The 17,023-nt window shown below is 33.1% G+C and overlaps 2 protein-coding genes and 1 long non-coding RNA gene across 5 annotated transcripts; all 3 read right to left on the reverse strand.

Annotated features, from left to right (window-relative positions):
- Positions 1-10,808: 10,808 nt before the first annotated feature.
- LOC127239956 (uncharacterized) lies at positions 10,809-11,283 on the reverse strand. Its single transcript, XR_007836265.1, has 3 exons — positions 11,267-11,283; positions 11,101-11,159; positions 10,809-10,967 (listed from the first exon to the last, which is right to left on the reverse strand). It is a non-coding gene; the product is annotated as an uncharacterized LOC127239956 (long non-coding RNA).
- An 888-nt stretch (positions 11,284-12,171) lies between these two features.
- LOC127239953 (uncharacterized) lies at positions 12,172-16,214 on the reverse strand. Of its 3 annotated transcripts, none has more exons than XM_051258349.1 (12): positions 15,828-15,884; positions 15,358-15,675; positions 15,034-15,271; positions 14,692-14,933; positions 14,375-14,581; positions 14,202-14,291; positions 13,994-14,092; positions 13,588-13,884; positions 13,431-13,493; positions 13,236-13,320; positions 12,628-12,767; positions 12,172-12,537 (listed from the first exon to the last, which is right to left on the reverse strand). In XM_051258349.1, the coding sequence occupies exons 1-12, from the start codon at positions 15,876-15,878 to the stop codon at positions 12,520-12,522; spliced, it is 1,848 nt and encodes a 615-aa protein (XP_051114306.1). In that variant the 5' UTR covers positions 15,879-15,884; the 3' UTR covers positions 12,172-12,519. The 3 variants fall into 3 exon arrangements, with proteins under 3 accessions (XP_051114306.1, XP_051114305.1, XP_051114307.1); XM_051258348.1 differs by having other exon boundaries at positions 12,174-12,537; positions 13,588-13,896; XM_051258350.1 differs by lacking the exon at positions 15,828-15,884 and adding an exon at positions 15,975-16,214 and having other exon boundaries at positions 12,175-12,537; positions 13,588-13,896.
- Positions 16,152-17,015, reverse strand: LOC127239560 (uncharacterized). The gene is made up of 2 exons (XM_051257765.1): positions 16,959-17,015; positions 16,152-16,859 (listed from the first exon to the last, which is right to left on the reverse strand). Exon 2 carries the CDS (start codon positions 16,689-16,691, stop codon positions 16,152-16,154), a length of 540 nt encoding a protein of 179 aa, XP_051113722.1. The 5' UTR covers positions 16,692-16,859; positions 16,959-17,015.
- Between the last annotated feature and the right edge of the window lie 8 nt (positions 17,016-17,023).

The following is a 17,023-nucleotide window of genomic DNA, read 5'->3' on the forward strand; positions in this document are numbered from 1 at the left end:
AACAACAGTGTAGTGCTTAAAAGGAAGAGAATTAATAAAAAATTGAAGCATACCATATCCATCATTATCATTATAATAATAACCAGAAGTTAGAAGCATATCATGTTAAGTGTTAATAATAGCAATAAGAATAATAACTACAAGTTCTAACCATATCATGTTAAGTGCTCACCTAAAGCCGAAGGTGGGCTTGGCCTTCGCTTTCTCCCGGAATGGAACGAAACTCTCCTCACTAAATATATTTGGCGACTTTCCTCCGATAAGGAGTCTATGTGGGTAAAGTGGATGCACAACAAATACTTCCAGGGGCGCAATATTTGGACTCGACAAGCTCGGGATTCTTACTTTCTCAAATCTCTGTTGCTGATTCGCGATAAGATTTTGTCTCATTTCGGGGATGTTAGCCGCGCACAAGCTGGTATTTCGCACTGGTACTTCCCTACTAAAAACTCCATGGATGTATACTACTGCTTTAAGATTCCAGGCCCTTCTTGTGACTACGCTAGTTCTATCTGGAATGGATCAGCGCTGCCAAAGCACAAGTTCATTCTATGGCTTGCCGTCCGGGGTCGATTGAAAACTAAAAATCGATTGTCATTCCTCGACATTGATCCCCTTTGTGTTATATACAAGGATTGTGTTATTATCGAAATTTCCTAATGGCAAGCACCTTTGTGGCGAGAAGGAGAGGACCAGATCCATAATCCCTCTGCACTAGATTACTTCAGAATATTTTCATTGTAATTATTAGTTTATGTTGGGTTGGATTGTAATTATTTATTCGGTTAGTGGACACGTGTGGCTACAATTGAGGTAGTACCTCATTTTTGGTTAGTTTTTTTTATTCGCCAGGGATGTCCGGCGTATTTGTATATATCTCTATATTTTATATCTATAAAATCCTTGATAATGATAATAATAATAATAATAATAATAATAATAATAATAATAATCTATGCTCTGTTCATTTGTCTTTACTCTTATTGTGAATAAAGTAACATATTATTTCCCCTTTATGACCTTTCACTACAGAGCTTGTTCTGTTCTCACAAGTATAAACACACAAATACCTTCCCCGAGCCGGTGGCAGCACTAGCACATATATATTGTCCAGTTAATCCCAATGGTATAAAAGCAGCCTGTCAAATCCAAAAACAAATTGCATATATATAGAGAAGAGAGAATCGATTCACACCTTACTAGCAGTAGTAGTAGCAATAGATAGAGATTTTATGATTATGATTACAATAAACCTGAATAGGAGTGGGTGTAGTATAACCCAAAGCTTTACAAGCCTGAAGAAATGGCCTCGAAAGATGAACATCAGAAAAGGAAAAGGAAAAGGAGGAGTTCGCATCATAATGTTCGACAAGCTCCGGTGAGCCACGCGGACGTCTCTAGCGCTGAAGGACTAAAACAGCAAAAAAATTTCACTTGTGGGACTAGTTTGCGACAGGCTCCATTTACGGGAATAAAATGATAAGGGGGTCCAGTTACGGGACTAAAAATACAGTTTACTCTATATTATTATACTACTATGTACAGAAGAAGTACTCACACCGAGTTCTTGAATTGGCCCCTCCATAAGAAGATCAACTGCAGTCAAGCACATTCATGGAAACTTGCTACTACATAGATAATACCTAAGCAACCATTATTTATACCTTGAATGTCGGTGTTTGTACCTAGAGCACATACTAGCATACCTGCATCAAATACCGATATGCCCTAGCTCAGATCTTACGTACCGATAATGTTGGTATCACATGCTTCAATATCAGGTATATATATCTTGGTAACTTGTGCTTAGGTAACCGACCATTTTCAGTTCAAAATATTCACTTATTGTCGGTAATTAGGGATAAATTCATCGTGATAGTATTTCCATAACACCCTAAATTATATAAAGAGATAAACAACATATTTACTATAGATGTCTAAACAAGTAAAAAATGACTTAATAATATCGTATGATATATGTGGAATTATACTCTAACCTCCACTTGTAGATGGCTAAACAAGTTATAAATGACTAAGTTAAATTATATTATTTGTTAGAATACATGATTGCTGTCACGAATTGAAAATCTTTAGACTTATTACATAGTAATCTACACCATAGCACACACACAACATTCAAGTGAAAACGCTAGTTGTAATCTACTATTAGAACTTCAAGTGTTTTTTGCGTAATAGGGCAAACACATCTTGTCTATAATATTTTGACCCATGACATAATAATCCAAACTACTGCACACTTATAAACTCAATATCAATTAGCCAAAAAAATTTCAAAATATAACTTGGTTGAGCATGTAAGTACTTCAGTATGGCTCCGATGTACCCCCTATTGATTTTAATGTATCAATTCTTATCAAATTATGTACCCGGACTCTGATTTCATGTAAAATAAATAATATAACATTATGACATAGGTGGGCAATTGTGTACCTGCATACTTTAAATGAATACTCGTTTCAATGTACTCAAGGACATAAAGTGAGCTCGATGATTAGAACAAGAATTCATAACCTTTTTAGTATGGGTCTAACGAATGCAACACAATATACTACCTACTTTTTGTCATTTAGAAAATTAATTAACATAAATTTACTATAATTTTAAAATGGGTAATACGGTAAAGACCCATGTGTTTCGTGACATCAACTATATATTCTTCAAAATAAACAAAATACTTACCCACAATTTGTGTACATGCGTTACATTTTAAGAAACCTCTATCATCAACGAGTCATATATAAAAGAGCTCATCACATACCCATAATTCTCATTCATCTACCACATTACATCAAATTTACAAAATAGCATCAATGCAACACTCTTATTGTTGTATATTTACATACAATATTGCATTATGTCTAGCACATAAAAAATAATTACAATGAAAGGATTGACGAACATCCTATAAAAATATAAAATTACACCTCTACAACAATCGCGCCTGGCTTTAACCAATTTCCAGTGGGGCTAATAGAGAAAATCACTAATCTGGTAATTGTTTTCTCTATCAGGGGATTGACTGAAATCGACCACACTGGATATCTACTACTACACAAATAATACCTAAGCAACCATCATTTATACCTTGAATGTCGGTGTTTGTACCCAGGGCACCTACTTACATACCTACATCAAATACCGACATACACTAACGCAGATCTTACAAACTTATAATAATAGTGTCATATGTTTCTATAAAGTGTACATATGCCCTGGTAACCTGTGCTTGGGAAACCGACCATTTTTTATTCAAAATATTCACTTGTTGTCAATAACCATAGATGAATTCATCATGATAGTGTTACCGAGATGATCATATATGTTACAATGATAGAGCTTATCTACAATGTTACAATTACGAATCATATATTCATAGCAAAATAGGGTCTTTCTTGGCCAATGATGATCAACTAACAATTGAAAAAAACAAATGTCTATATATAAAACAAAAGTAAAGGCATGGATTTATGTGTGCAATCAAAGCTTACACCAATTGTGTCGTCTTTTAGTAACATCTCTTACATTGTATAAAACATATAACATACCTAGTACATATTCTGAATGTTCATATTTTCAAATAAGCTGGACCCATACTACACAAAGCAGCACTCTCCAATTCAACCAATAACTCAAGTTAGTAAGATCTTTATCTGCGAACAGCTGCATTCTGTTACGAATATTGCACTCTAATTCCAAATCTAATCATTAAAAATTATGGCTAAAAATAGAAGAAAAGAGCGTGGCGGTGCGCCATCGCCTCCCTACTTCAAGTTAAAACAACCACCGCCATCACAACAACAACAAGTAGAAGCTAAATAAACAAAAAAACAACGGTTAAATACACATTGACAAAACATCTGGCAGGCATCGATCAAATCACACTTGCTACAATCGAACGCAAGAATTAAATATCCAAGCCCAAACCACTTGAGACACATAGTAGAAGATAACAACTTACTTAATCGAAACAAAGAAGTTCAACTACAAAGTAAATAAGCAAAGCCTGCAAGACCGGAAGTAGAATTGGATTCTTCTTTGGCAATAGAGATTGAAACTCGGGAATGGTGGAGGATAAATTTGCGCTGCATTTTTGTTTCTCTCGTTGGTGACGGTGATCCGTAGAGAAAGAACAAAATCAAAATGAATTTAGTGTAACACGTGCACCAAAACAAGTGGCCACCAATACTTTTAGAAAAAATTTAAGATTAATAAAAATACATAGTATATGTTAATAAACTTTTATTACAGGTAATGAGCTCGAATAAAATTGAGTTTTGTTTTAGGGAGAGTTGGTCTACATCAATTCGACATATAACTACTCAATACAAAATGATGGAGTAACTTCAATCGACTTTAACCAATTGCATCAAAAGCCCGATGGAAGCTCCACGGTTTTATATAAAAAACAAAGGAAAACAGAAAGATAATAGAAGAAAACCTTGTTGGAGGCGCTGCTGGAGCTACAATCTGTAAGATCGGATTTTGCGTTGTTTAAATCCCGACAATATCCTAACATAGAACATGATTTTTTATCGCAAAATCAAATAGCTTACTCATTTCCACCCGTTTTCTTTTTCTTCAAAATTTGAGCGTGCTTCTCTGTTAACAATAGGACTGAGATATCCGCATCAGTACAACACATTCCGGATATATTACTAACCTTAGAAAACTCTAAGGTGTGTCGATTCTTGCCAGATACATAGTGCAACCGACTGGATAGTGATATCGATTTCGAAGGGAAGAGAGAGATCTGCAACCGGAGAATGGGTGGGTCTTCAAGATCGGAAAATCGTGGGCAAGCAAATGGCCCGTTAGATTTTGCAGTTGTCGATTTTTTCTTCTCCGATTTTGCGCGAAGAAAACGATAAATTTTGAGAGATTGCAGCAGATGAAAGAGGGAGGAGAAAGTAAACAATACGATAAAGAAAGGAGTGTAGTGCAAGAGATTTAAAATAGAGACTGAATTTAAATATTATTATGCACGAGGGAATTTAAATCTAATTATCCGTTTAAAATAATTATTATTATTAATTATTATATAAAAATTATTTTATTTGTAAATTATATAAATCTACTAAAATTAAATCAAATGAAAAAGACAAATATTATTAATTGATTTATCTATATTTTTATGATATAAATTTTACATTAAAAATCAATAAACAATAATTATCATAATAAATATTATAGTGTTTACTTGTAAAATTTTACTCATGATTTTATTATTCCAACCTTTTTTTTTTCTCACAAAACATCAAATCAAACAATCAATTTTTATTTATTTTATTATACTAAAATCTAATTTTATATTCAAAACATCACATCAATACATATTTATATTAAATCAAACAACTATTTCAATTTAAAATTTTACTAATATTCAAAATAAAAAATCAAAATCAAAACCTCACAAGTAAACACAGTATAAAAATTATACAAATAAGAATATTTTTAATGTTAATTATAATAACATAATCAATTTTTCTTTTTTTGTATTCCATCAAATAAAATAATTATATTTTTAATAATAAACAGTACATTTATATTTTGTATTATTGTACTTAATATTAAAAATATTTTTATATTTGTATAATTTTTTGTACAAATATTTTTCTCTTAGTATTATAAGACATTAATGAAAGTATTTTTTTCAATTTTTTCTTAATTTGTACTAAATTTTGATATAATAATTAATATTTAAATATCAATACTAAAAAAATAAATAAACCCTTAGGTGCAATTTGGTATTTATTATTAATGTGTCAATATTATATCATGACAACAAATGCAATTTAATGACTAATTACTTTCATTAGAATCAATAAATAAATATTAGCTTTGTATCGAAACATATAACAAAATTTTCACTTTCATTTTTTATTAATTTCTTTTTTTTTTCTCTGAAATTTTAAAAATATTATATCTATATCTATACATCTATATATATTTTGCATTACATATGTTATATATTATTATTATTATTATTATTATTATTATTATTATTATTATTAAGTTGTATATATTATATTATTTTACCTAAAAAAAAACTCATATATTTTTTTTATTATTATTAAAACTAGGGTTTGTTCATTTTTATAAAATACCACACAAAACTTTAAGCATTTTTTCAATAATATATATATTACTTTTGGCGGATTATCTATTGAGATTATCTATCGTGTCTACATGTCGTTTCTTTCTATCTCATATTTCATGTTATTTTTTTAAGAAAAAAGAATTATACGCATTATCTTATTTTAAATTTTAAATTTATAACTTTTTAAGTTTTAACTAGTCTAATTAGTTATTTTAATTTTATCTATAAATATCTATATTATAAAATAATTATTTTTACAAATATATTTTTAATTACTTATTAATTATATTTTTTTCTAAATTCCCATAACTACGGTAACTCCGGACACAATAGTTGAAACATAGAGAATACTATTTATCACACAATTTTTTTAAAAAATAACCAAAATAAATATTTTAATAACATTTTCATATTTTAACTAACTATAGAAACCTCAAAACTTTTAAACTTGCATGTGTTTTATTTTTATTTTAAATAAAAAATTTAGTATTTAGTCCACATGATTTAAAATAAATATATATTACTCTCCCCGTCTCAATACAATAACCCTATTTACTATTTTTGTCCGTTCCAAAATAACAGTCTTATTTTCATAAATAACCATATCATTATAAAAGTACTCTTACTTTTTTATTATTATTACACAATTGCTACTACTTTTTACACTAATACTCTCACAAGGACAAAAAAGTCTTTTATCCATATTTTTAACTCACTATCAATATAATATCAATATTATTTAAATTTCGTGTCCAACACAACCAAGACTATAATTTTGAAACAGATAGAGTATTATATATCATAAAATATTTTATTAAAATATTATTTAAACGAAAATAATTTCAAATCAAAACCAAACCAATCCATATAAACTAGATTTGACAAAGGGCCAAATAAATGGATTGGGTTAAATAAATGAAGTGACCATTTTGTCGATTGAATTAGGGTGCGTTTGTTTGGGAATTAGATTTTAAATACACTATTTATCCTTTTTTTTTTTTCAAAAATATCAAATCAAACATCTATTTTTTATTTTTTATATTATACTTAAAAATAAATTTTATATTCAAAACATCACATCAACACCTATTTATATCACATCTACAGCTATTCAAATTAAAAAATTTTACTATTCAAATCCCAAATCAAAATTCAAATCCCTAAACAAACACACCCTTAGACAATCCGCAATGGCGCATCTCCTCCTACACGCCACGTCACAATTTAAGAAAAAAAAAATTAAAAATGGATGGATGCTTGACGCTGAGAAGATATTGTTAAAATGCCATATATGATACATGGCATATATGTATATATATATATATGATATGTATTATATATGTTTTATTTTTTGTAATTTATATTGAATTTATTGTTATATTTAAAATTTTGTAATATTTTTATAATTTATAATATTTTGTATTCTACAAAATGATACCAATATTAAATATATTTTATCAATTTAAATTTTAAAGTATATAAATAAAAATATTATATAATTTTATTAAACAAATAAATATTAATAAATTTAATTACTGAATAAAATATAATTATAAATTTTAAAGTAATTAAATAATATAAAATTATATTAAATAATAAATATATTTAGTTTATAGTTAAAAATAATATATATATAATATAATAATAAAAATTTATTAAAAAATTAGGATGAGTATTTTTGTTGCGAATATAAAATAGAAGAGAGCATCTCAACTGACGTGACAGAGAGATGAAGTGATGTGAATAATAAAAAGTAGTAGAGATACCAAAAAGTGGGTATCTCCATTGCGGATGGTCTTAGGGCACCCGCAATGGATTTCTTCTCATTCTCTTTCTTGCGTCACGTCACCTTCTCTCTCCTCCACGTCACAAAGAACTCTAATCATATTTCATATCCATATCAAATAACCTTTTAAAATCTCTATTTTTTCAACCTCATTAAATATTTTATATATTTATAAAATAAAATTATATTTTTTAATCATATTTTATTCTTATAATATTTAATAAAAATAAAATAATTATTTAGTATATAAATAAAATAAATAATAATAATAATTTCACACTTGCATAATAATTAAAGTTCAAACTCAAATTTAATAAAAAAATACATAATATTACATATATTTTTCTAATAAATTAAATAGTCGATTGACCAAACTTATCTTAAATATGTTCAATTAAATCCGCTTTGAATTAATGGTGTGTTTCCTTAGCTCGAAGTCGCATTCTATTCTGTAGGCAGGGACGGATATAGTATTAGGCAAGGTGGATCAATTGATCCACCAAAAAAAATTAAAAATAATACTAATTATCACTAAATTACAAATATATCCTTAAATATTAGTTCTATTTTTATTAATGAATCAATTTTGATATTCGACAAGATCCATCAAAAGAATTATTGATGTCTTACTTTTTTTCCCTCCAATCGACTTTCCTCTTTTAATAAAAAGATATTACAACTACTTACATAATTATATTCTACAGAATTGTCAGAAACAAAATTGATGATTTTCTAATTATTATTAGGTAATTTCATTATTGATGTTTAATGTGATGAAATATTTTGGAATTTCGAGCATTTAAATAAACTTTCTATGAAACTTGTTGAGACAAATAAAAATAGCAACTGCAAACGTGGAAAGACTATTTTCAACTATAACTATCATAAAAAAAAATTACGGAATAGCATGGAAAAGTAATTATTAAATGATTGTTTCGTTACTTTTTTAGAAAAAGATGTGTTTACAAAAAAGTTAGTATAGATGTTATTGTCAGCTGATACCAAAATATAAGATCTCTTCGTGAACACTTATAACTATTTTGATGTATAAGTGATTGTTAATTTCAAATTTCGTATATTTCTAATGTAAATTTTTGTTAATATATTTATTTATTTTAATTTTAATTTAATTATATTAATTTATCGACCCACTAAATTCAAAATCTATATCCGCCACTGTCTGTAGGTATTGCTCCATAGTTGCATGTCTTGTATTGTTATATGACCAATTCGAGTTAGCACTTGTCTCCACTTGATCATATTGAGATATATCGTAATAATGCATGTAAGTGTCTCTTTCATCTTGTACAATCATATTATGCAATATGATGCATGCTTTCATTATTTTACCTAGTAAATTGATATCCCAAATAAGTGATGAAGTTTTGATGAAGGCAAACCAAGCTTGTAATACACCAAAGACACGCTCCATATTTTTTCGAACCGCTTGTTGATGTTGCGCAAATAGTTGTGCTTTATAACATTGAGCCAGACGAATTGATTAAGCAAAAGTAAGAATATATTTAAATTTATGAATGTTTTCATGTATTTTTATTTTATTTTTGTTTGTATTATGTGTAATTTTAATTAAGTTATATATTTAATAAAAATATATATTTTTAATCAATAATTATAATTAAATTAATAGTAGATACTCCCTCGGTCCCACCAGAATTGACATTATTTTCATTTTTGTATGTTCCAATTGACACATTTCTATTTTTGGTAAAAATTATTAAATCAAAACATATTTAATAAATATAAATAATTTAATTAACTACATAACATACAACATCAATAAATGATATAGGACACTCAAAACCCCTTAATTTCTGCATCTCTCATTAAAAAAATAAATATTTTTATTTATAGTTAAAACTACATATCTTTTATAAAATTGGTTTATATTAATTATAAATAAACAAAAATATTTTTTTATTTACTTGTATTATAAAAAATTTTATTCTCTACAAAATGATATTCATATTGCATATATTTTTTAATTGCTATATAATTTTTAAATATTTAAACATATATTTTAATTTTTTTAATCATATATGTTAAATTTACTTTAAAAATATAAATATTATTAATTATACAAAAAAAAATATAATAATATCATAACTAATTATTATTAACTAATTAAACATCCCACCTTAAATACCAGTGTTCTAATCAAATGGTTCAATACCGATGGGACGGAGGGAGTGTTAGATTAAATGTTTTATAAAATATTCATTAAAAACTTTTTAAAATAAAAATAAGAAAAAATTTAAATTTTCTATTATTACAAATATTAAATAAAATTTATATAATAAATTTAAATATAATCTTTAAATCAAATAAATTAATAAAAATATGATATATATATATATATATTTAAATATAATATTTTAAAATAGGAGGCACTAAGTTGGAAGCGCCTCCCTCCCATTGCGGATGGTCTCAGTGGATTGCCAAACTGAATTTGGATTGACCAATTTCAACCCTAGAATCCTTAAAAACGAATTAGTACCACTAATTTATTATTCTTAAAAATTCAGGTAATGTAGTCCTACAAAAATTCATTTCACATTATATGGTATATCATTTTTCGATATGTCAATACCATACTTAAAAGTAATAATATACCAAATTTTATATCAATACAATACAAGCAATTTCCGCATTCTTTTGCCACATAATTCTGAAAATCAAATTTTATGAACAAAAGTGATGTGATTCGAATGCAAGTAAGTACAGGAAATTGGTGATTTCTTTTAAAAAGAAGAAAAAAAAAACATCACAGAATTCATCACATAAGTCGTAATTCTAATATTGTCGTTTAGTGAGTGGTGTATGTATATATATATATATAAAAGCTTTATTATGCAGCAAATTCTTTTATGATTATTCATTCACTAGATTTATACTGTAGTAAAAAAGCCAAACAACTTCAGATGTATATACGTATGCATGCATGTATATCTCATATGATATATTCTCAGTAACTAACTGCAGAATCTGCATCAGTCTTTGTTTCTGCCTTTCTAGACCAAAATTTGATCATCATGACTCACTTACCTTGCTCAATGAATTTTTACATGCATTGAAATCAAGAAATTAGTTAATTAACTACCGTCCTAATAATAATAATAATAATAATCAGTAATTAATTCAATGTAAAACACCGTACAAGTTTTTATATAATTAGTACCTCCTTCCGGCTCTTCTAGCCATCCAAATATTCCAAAGCCACTTGCTCGTTGGAATACCCTTATAAAGGATATAAGGATTCTATTAAATCAAATATAAAATAATTTGATCAAATTTATTATATACATACAATCATAATCATAATGATATCACATGCATATCAATACCTGCGCTACCCAGTTTCTATTAAGCAGCCATACCTATTTCTTCCTGCAAATTAAAATCATTTAACTTTCTTCTCTTTTTTCCGTGTGTTTTTTAAGAACAATGAAGTCTATTACCATAAATAAGAAATACCTTTTGGCTTTTATTTGCTTTATACTTTTTTTCCAAGAGTCCACCTCCTTCAAGTCATCATCGTCCACTCGTAGCCTCCTCTTTAGATGACCTGCACGATGCAACTGCAACAATCCAATTGTTATTTTATTGTAATTCTAAGGTACCTAGGAAAATAAGGTAAAGTAAATTAAACGAACACTACCAAAAAAACTGTTTTCTATTACGGCCGGAAAATCGTAACAAAAAGCCATATTTCGTGCAATTTGCGTATTTGCTACGCCTTTGTTACGACTTTTTTCCGTAATGTGTACTCGCGTAACGAATGTTTTTTGCCACGCCACTTTTCGTAACTATTACGATCGGTCAACGCTCCCTGAAGTATGGTATTTGTTACGATGTTTGTTACGAATTTTCTCTCGTAACGAAAGGTAGATCCTTCCGCGCGTGTGGCAGGACTTTTAGTTACGGTATTTGTTACGGAAGTTCCTCGCGTTACAAGTGTTTTCCATTGACCGGTTGTCAGAACTTGGTTTTTGTTACGACTATTTGTAACGGCATTGAACCCCGTAAAAAAAATATTACCTACTTATAGTCACGAAACCGTCTGTAACAACAAATATCCAAAGACCACTTTTTGTAACGATTTTCTGGCCTTTTGTTACGGAAAAATAGCGTATTGTGAAAAACAGGGGGTACGCTGCAATTGAAATTGTTCGTAACAAATGGACCTGCTGTGATGCGTATGATACGAAAATAAATTACGAATACAAAGATTGCTATAAACATCATCATCATTACGCCCCGCGCAAACATTAATTCATATTAAAATCTGAATTCCATACCTACAAACAAAGTAAAGCAACCCATAGAACAAGCCTACTAGTATCTACACATCAACAACCTGTTCCGCAAAACGTGCTTAACAGTTCAAACACAAGTAAACAACGCAATAAGCAAATACGGTTATCCATCAATCCCATTAGGCACATTTTTCACCATACGAATTCAAACCACAAAGGTCTACGCATCAATTCCAGACATAGTTCAACAAAAACTCAAGACAATCCATCCAAAGACAGGTTCGACATTCAATCCATATGACAAACGGGGCAATTAACATGGGTGTATCGGTACCAACATTTCAAGCCCGGCGCATGAGCTGCAATTGCCAACACAGAGATTACTTTAAGTCATACTTCTTATAAATTTCGGAAGGCAATACAAGAAAGGTATTAAAGTAGATCCTTACGTCCTTGTAGCTCCACTCAATAGGATCTTCGCCGACGACATCGCGAAGGGTAGTCGCCCCAGAAATGGTCGGCAAAATAAGGGGTGTGTCCGGGACTGACGCGGATGTCACGAAGACCTTGACCAAGGAAAGTGTGTCACCTACAGCATTCACAAGAGCAATTTTTGATTACATTCAAGCATATATATCAACAGACGTTCGAACTGTATATATAACATGTCATAACACAGACATTATAAGTGTAATACTTTGGAACTAGAACAAGAGGAGTACGTACATTCAGACATGTCGTACAGTACATGGTATTACATTCATGAGTTAGGTAGCGAAGCACATTATACCCTAATTTCCTATGTAATTGCAGCTTGATCTTTAAACCAAACATCCTTCAATAAACATAGGTCGTCATAATAGCAGTTATTTTACCACCCCTACATTAACAGTCTACATCGCTTTGGAAATCCACGGATCGTATCATTGTATACTTCTACACTTAGTGAATCCATGCTAATACGCAATATGAGGCCTGAACAGTCACGAAAACCTACGATATCTCGCTGAGGCATATTAAAAGTTTAATTAAACATCCTCAAAGATACCGGACCAACCTGGCCCAGGGGGGCAGAGCAGAAGTCCCTCTGCAACAACTTTTTTCTCACCGGTGCGGGATAATAGAAGCACATGTGTGCCGACCTACAACAGACAGGGCATATGAGTTGGATAAGGTAGTACGCAGTCAAGAGTAGCCTAAATTAGACACTGCACTGATTTCTAAGAAACTCCAGGGCGTCACGGAATCATACCGTCATGCTTGGCTCGGACACAGGCCTGGGAATCTCAGGGACTGAATCAATACGAGATGTGCCCTATCATATAACATGCCGAGGATGGTAAATTCCTTCGCCATCCAAATCTCATGTGATACTCATACCAAACAGGTCAGGGATTATGAATACTTACTGCCTGGCCAGTAACCGCTCCGGAGTTTCTGTGCATGAATGCATACACATCAGCCTTGATGGTTTTGAACTCATCCATCATTGCCTTCAGCTCCTCCATTCCATTCTGTAGTTGTTCCCACCCATGCTGGAATGCTACACTGTCTGTTAAACCAGTTGACTCGCTGCGGGGATGAGCTGAACTTGCCGCACTGTCGACCTTTGACCGCTTCTTAATCTTTCCCCCAAGGGCCCGTCGGTACAGAGTCTCCCGAACAGAGGGAGTCCGCCCTTCAGGGGGAACCTTGTTTAGCTCATTCTGTAAATAAGTCTACAAGAAAGATTTAAGTGAGGCCGAACTTGCTCTTGTTGTTAGAGATGTAAATACTGACTGAATTGTAACTAAGTTGGGAACGAATTTATTCTACCAATATCTCCTCGGTTTCTTGGTCATCCTTTCCCTTGCCTTGTGTGCGACTGGAAATCCAAATCTCCAGATTGTCGGGGTCCTTCCCCTTTGCCTTGATCTGCAGCAATACAAGGCCTTCTGTCATCGAAAACATAATGAAATACAGGAGAGGAAAATATGGGGATGGAGCATGACATGACTAATTACTTAATTGTAATAAAAGGTACCTCCTCTGCCAGAGTCGTGAATGACTTCCGCCCAGTACGATGTGGAAAGCTTCTTTTCGCTACGTTCGACGCATTTTTCTTGGATTGAAGCTACGTCAATCAAAGTTATTTAGTTCTCAGTCCATGCCCGTGCAGATTTAACGTATATTAATTTGGCATGTTCCTATGCGTACCTTCACCTTCTCGTCGCGCCAATACTCAACCAACTTCGGCCACTGATCGGGCACAATCCTGCTTGAGGGAACCTTCTTCAGTGCTTCTTCATCGTCCTCGATCGGATTGAAGTAAGTTGATTTGATGCTGTATTTCCAGTGCCTCCAAACTTCCCTTAGGTCAGCCAAGACCACTTTCTCCGCTGAGTCTGGTAATCCGCTGTTACTCTGGAATGCCGTTTCACACGGTTTCCACCAGGTCCGGAGAAGATGGTAGGGCCATATATAAGAATCTATATGAAATAAAAGAACTTTCAATTTAATGAAGTTTGCATCACCTGAACCTCCATCCATGCACCCTGTCTCTTCGTCTCCGGTATCTCAGCGAACGTGGGGTAATGTAGAGGAAGTCGAGCTCCGTTGCGTGCAATGACCCCAATGGCTGTCTTGTACTCGTTTACGTCGGGTCCGACGATGCTTTTACCATCCGGCGATGTGAATACAAGCATCCTGTGATCTTTTCCCCATCCACGCGGCATTCGTGCCGCCCCTCTCCCCTGCTTTTTCTTTGACGAACCAGCTGACACAAACAGGAGATTACATGTTCTAATAAGGATATTACATGCAAAATATGAAGTCACTAAATGTAATCGGTAATCTTTGAAGGCTAATTTCCAAACCGTCGTGCGATGTCATCTCGTCCAATGGTGCCATATTGCCCGCCTCTGTTCCTGTCATCAGAGTGGGGTCGGAGCCTGGCCCTTCATCCAAGAGTGGCATATCACTCTCTGCAGTCTCCATGTCCTGCGTCGGCGGAAGTGTCTCGTCATCTGCTTGTGTGGGGGGGATTGTATCATCGTCATCCTGTGTCAGTGCCGTCGGATCATAAAGTGATGGAACATCCCTATCATCATGTTCCTGTTGGGGTTAACAGTGTCAGCCTATTGTAGTGTTATACTGAGAGTTCAAATAAGGACATGCTTTCGGCAAAGGAACCACATTACCTCCAAAGGGCCCTCTGAATCCTGAAGCACTGCCCTTCGAGTGGAAGATGTTGGCTTCATGCTTTGACCACGAGCATCGCGCTCTTTCTCCCACTCTGATGTGATGGACCGGAGTCGCTGGAGCAGTGGCGAGACCCGAGATCCCTTCCGTTTTGTCACTTTCTTTGTGGGATTGCGGATGGGCGATGGATTCCTGCTTGCGGGATGAGTTGCCTCTAGGGGGCTGTTACGTGCGGATGCCCGGGTAAAACGTCTTGCGGGAGAGACTGCCGGATCCTGTGACCCTCCAACGGCAGCACGTTGAGATTTGCCCATAACCTGCAAGACAGCAGTGTTAGTTGGCAGTATGAAAACGTATATTAGGAGAAAATCAAAACACACTTATCACAACAAAGCTTATGAAGTGACATATTACGAGAAATTCACATAATAGTTACTGCAATTAATCAGGGTAAATTGCTTCAGCATACGCAAACGGGGGTAAAGAGCTTATCCGCGTTGACATATTCGGAAAAAATCATAACATCCTGCGCGCGCATAATGGATGCAAAGTGCTTCAGCAAATCAAGCGAAAACAGGGCCTATGAACGATGGCATGCATGTCCGAAAGTGGTTACCTATTACGTACTTCAATCACCGACCCCCCCTCCCCACATAGATGACCATCTGTTGAGATGTGTAATTTATTCTGAACTGCGAACTCAAAAAGGTTGCGTGGTTGCCAAACCATCAAAAATGGGCCAATTAGGCTATATTCGCATACTACCAAAAATGCCCGCTTATTTGATTCTGCGCTAAGCACCATCATCTTCGGAGGATTCCTCCGAATCCGAAGGCGAAGTATCGGCATGGTCCATCTGCCCTGCATCTTCTACTACTTGCCCCTCAATACCTTCCCTTAGCCAGTAATCGGCTGCTCCTCTAACATTGCCTCCGTCATCTAAAGGTAACCCTGTGCTGAATCTATGATCGATCGTACTATACACGTCATACGTGTCTCGCCGTGACACCGGAACGACAACGCTCCAACCTTCATCAACCGGGTCTGCAATGTACCACACCTGAGAGGCTTGGGTCGCTAAGATGAAAGGCTCATCCGTGGGCAAGTTCTTGGGGTACATCAAATACTTAAAGTTCACACATTTATATTTGAACTCATCCTCTTTAACGCCCCTCTCCAGATCCACCCAGTCACATTTTAAAAGGAGATACTTCTGTTGATTGCTATAGTACACTTCCACAATGTCCGTAAGAATCCCGTAATATGCCACGGAACCTTCTCGTGGGTTATGGTCCCTAGCTGAGGCATAACTCACTGTATCTGCCGTAACCATAACACCTGCACACTGTGTCCTCTTCCTTGCATCCCGGTCTTGAACACGATAGCGTATTCCTGACACAATGCACGAAGAGTACCGTGTTGCATTGCATAATGGTCCACCCGCCAATGCACGGATCTCCGCTGAGATTGGGCACTCATCATTATTCGTCGGATCATCTACCTACATTTGATGTAAAGTAGTTCATGAACACTCGTGATTTCAATGTTTTTTGGGAGTGTAGTCAAGATACCACGTACGGACGATGTAGGCGGTACTCACATATGATTGAAACCAAGACGCAAATTGTTCGTTGTGCTGCTGGTGCACCTCACGTGGGGGTGCGC

The sequence above is a fragment of the Andrographis paniculata genome, unplaced genomic scaffold, assembly GCF_009805555.1.
Source record: "Andrographis paniculata isolate CXL003 unplaced genomic scaffold, ASM980555v1 Contig78END, whole genome shotgun sequence".
NCBI lineage: Eukaryota > Viridiplantae > Streptophyta > Magnoliopsida > Lamiales > Acanthaceae > Andrographis > Andrographis paniculata.

Excerpts from the sequence above, each read along its gene's own strand:
- LOC127239953 (XM_051258348.1), bottom strand. The coding sequence starts at position 15,878 with ATGATTTTTTCCGAATATGTCAACGCGGATAAGCTCTTTACCCCCGTT. Across the intron at positions 14,582-14,691 it reads GTGCATGGATGGAGGTTCAG|AGTAACAGCGGATTACCAGA; the intron begins GTGATGCAAACT and ends ACGGCATTCCAG. Across the intron at positions 13,897-13,993 it reads AAGAAACCGAGGAGATATTG|ACTTATTTACAGAATGAGCT; the intron begins GTAGAATAAATT and ends TCTTTCTTGTAG.
- LOC127239560 (XM_051257765.1), bottom strand. The coding sequence starts at position 16,691 with ATGGTTACGGCAGATACAGTGAGTTATGCCTCAGCTAGGGACCATAAC.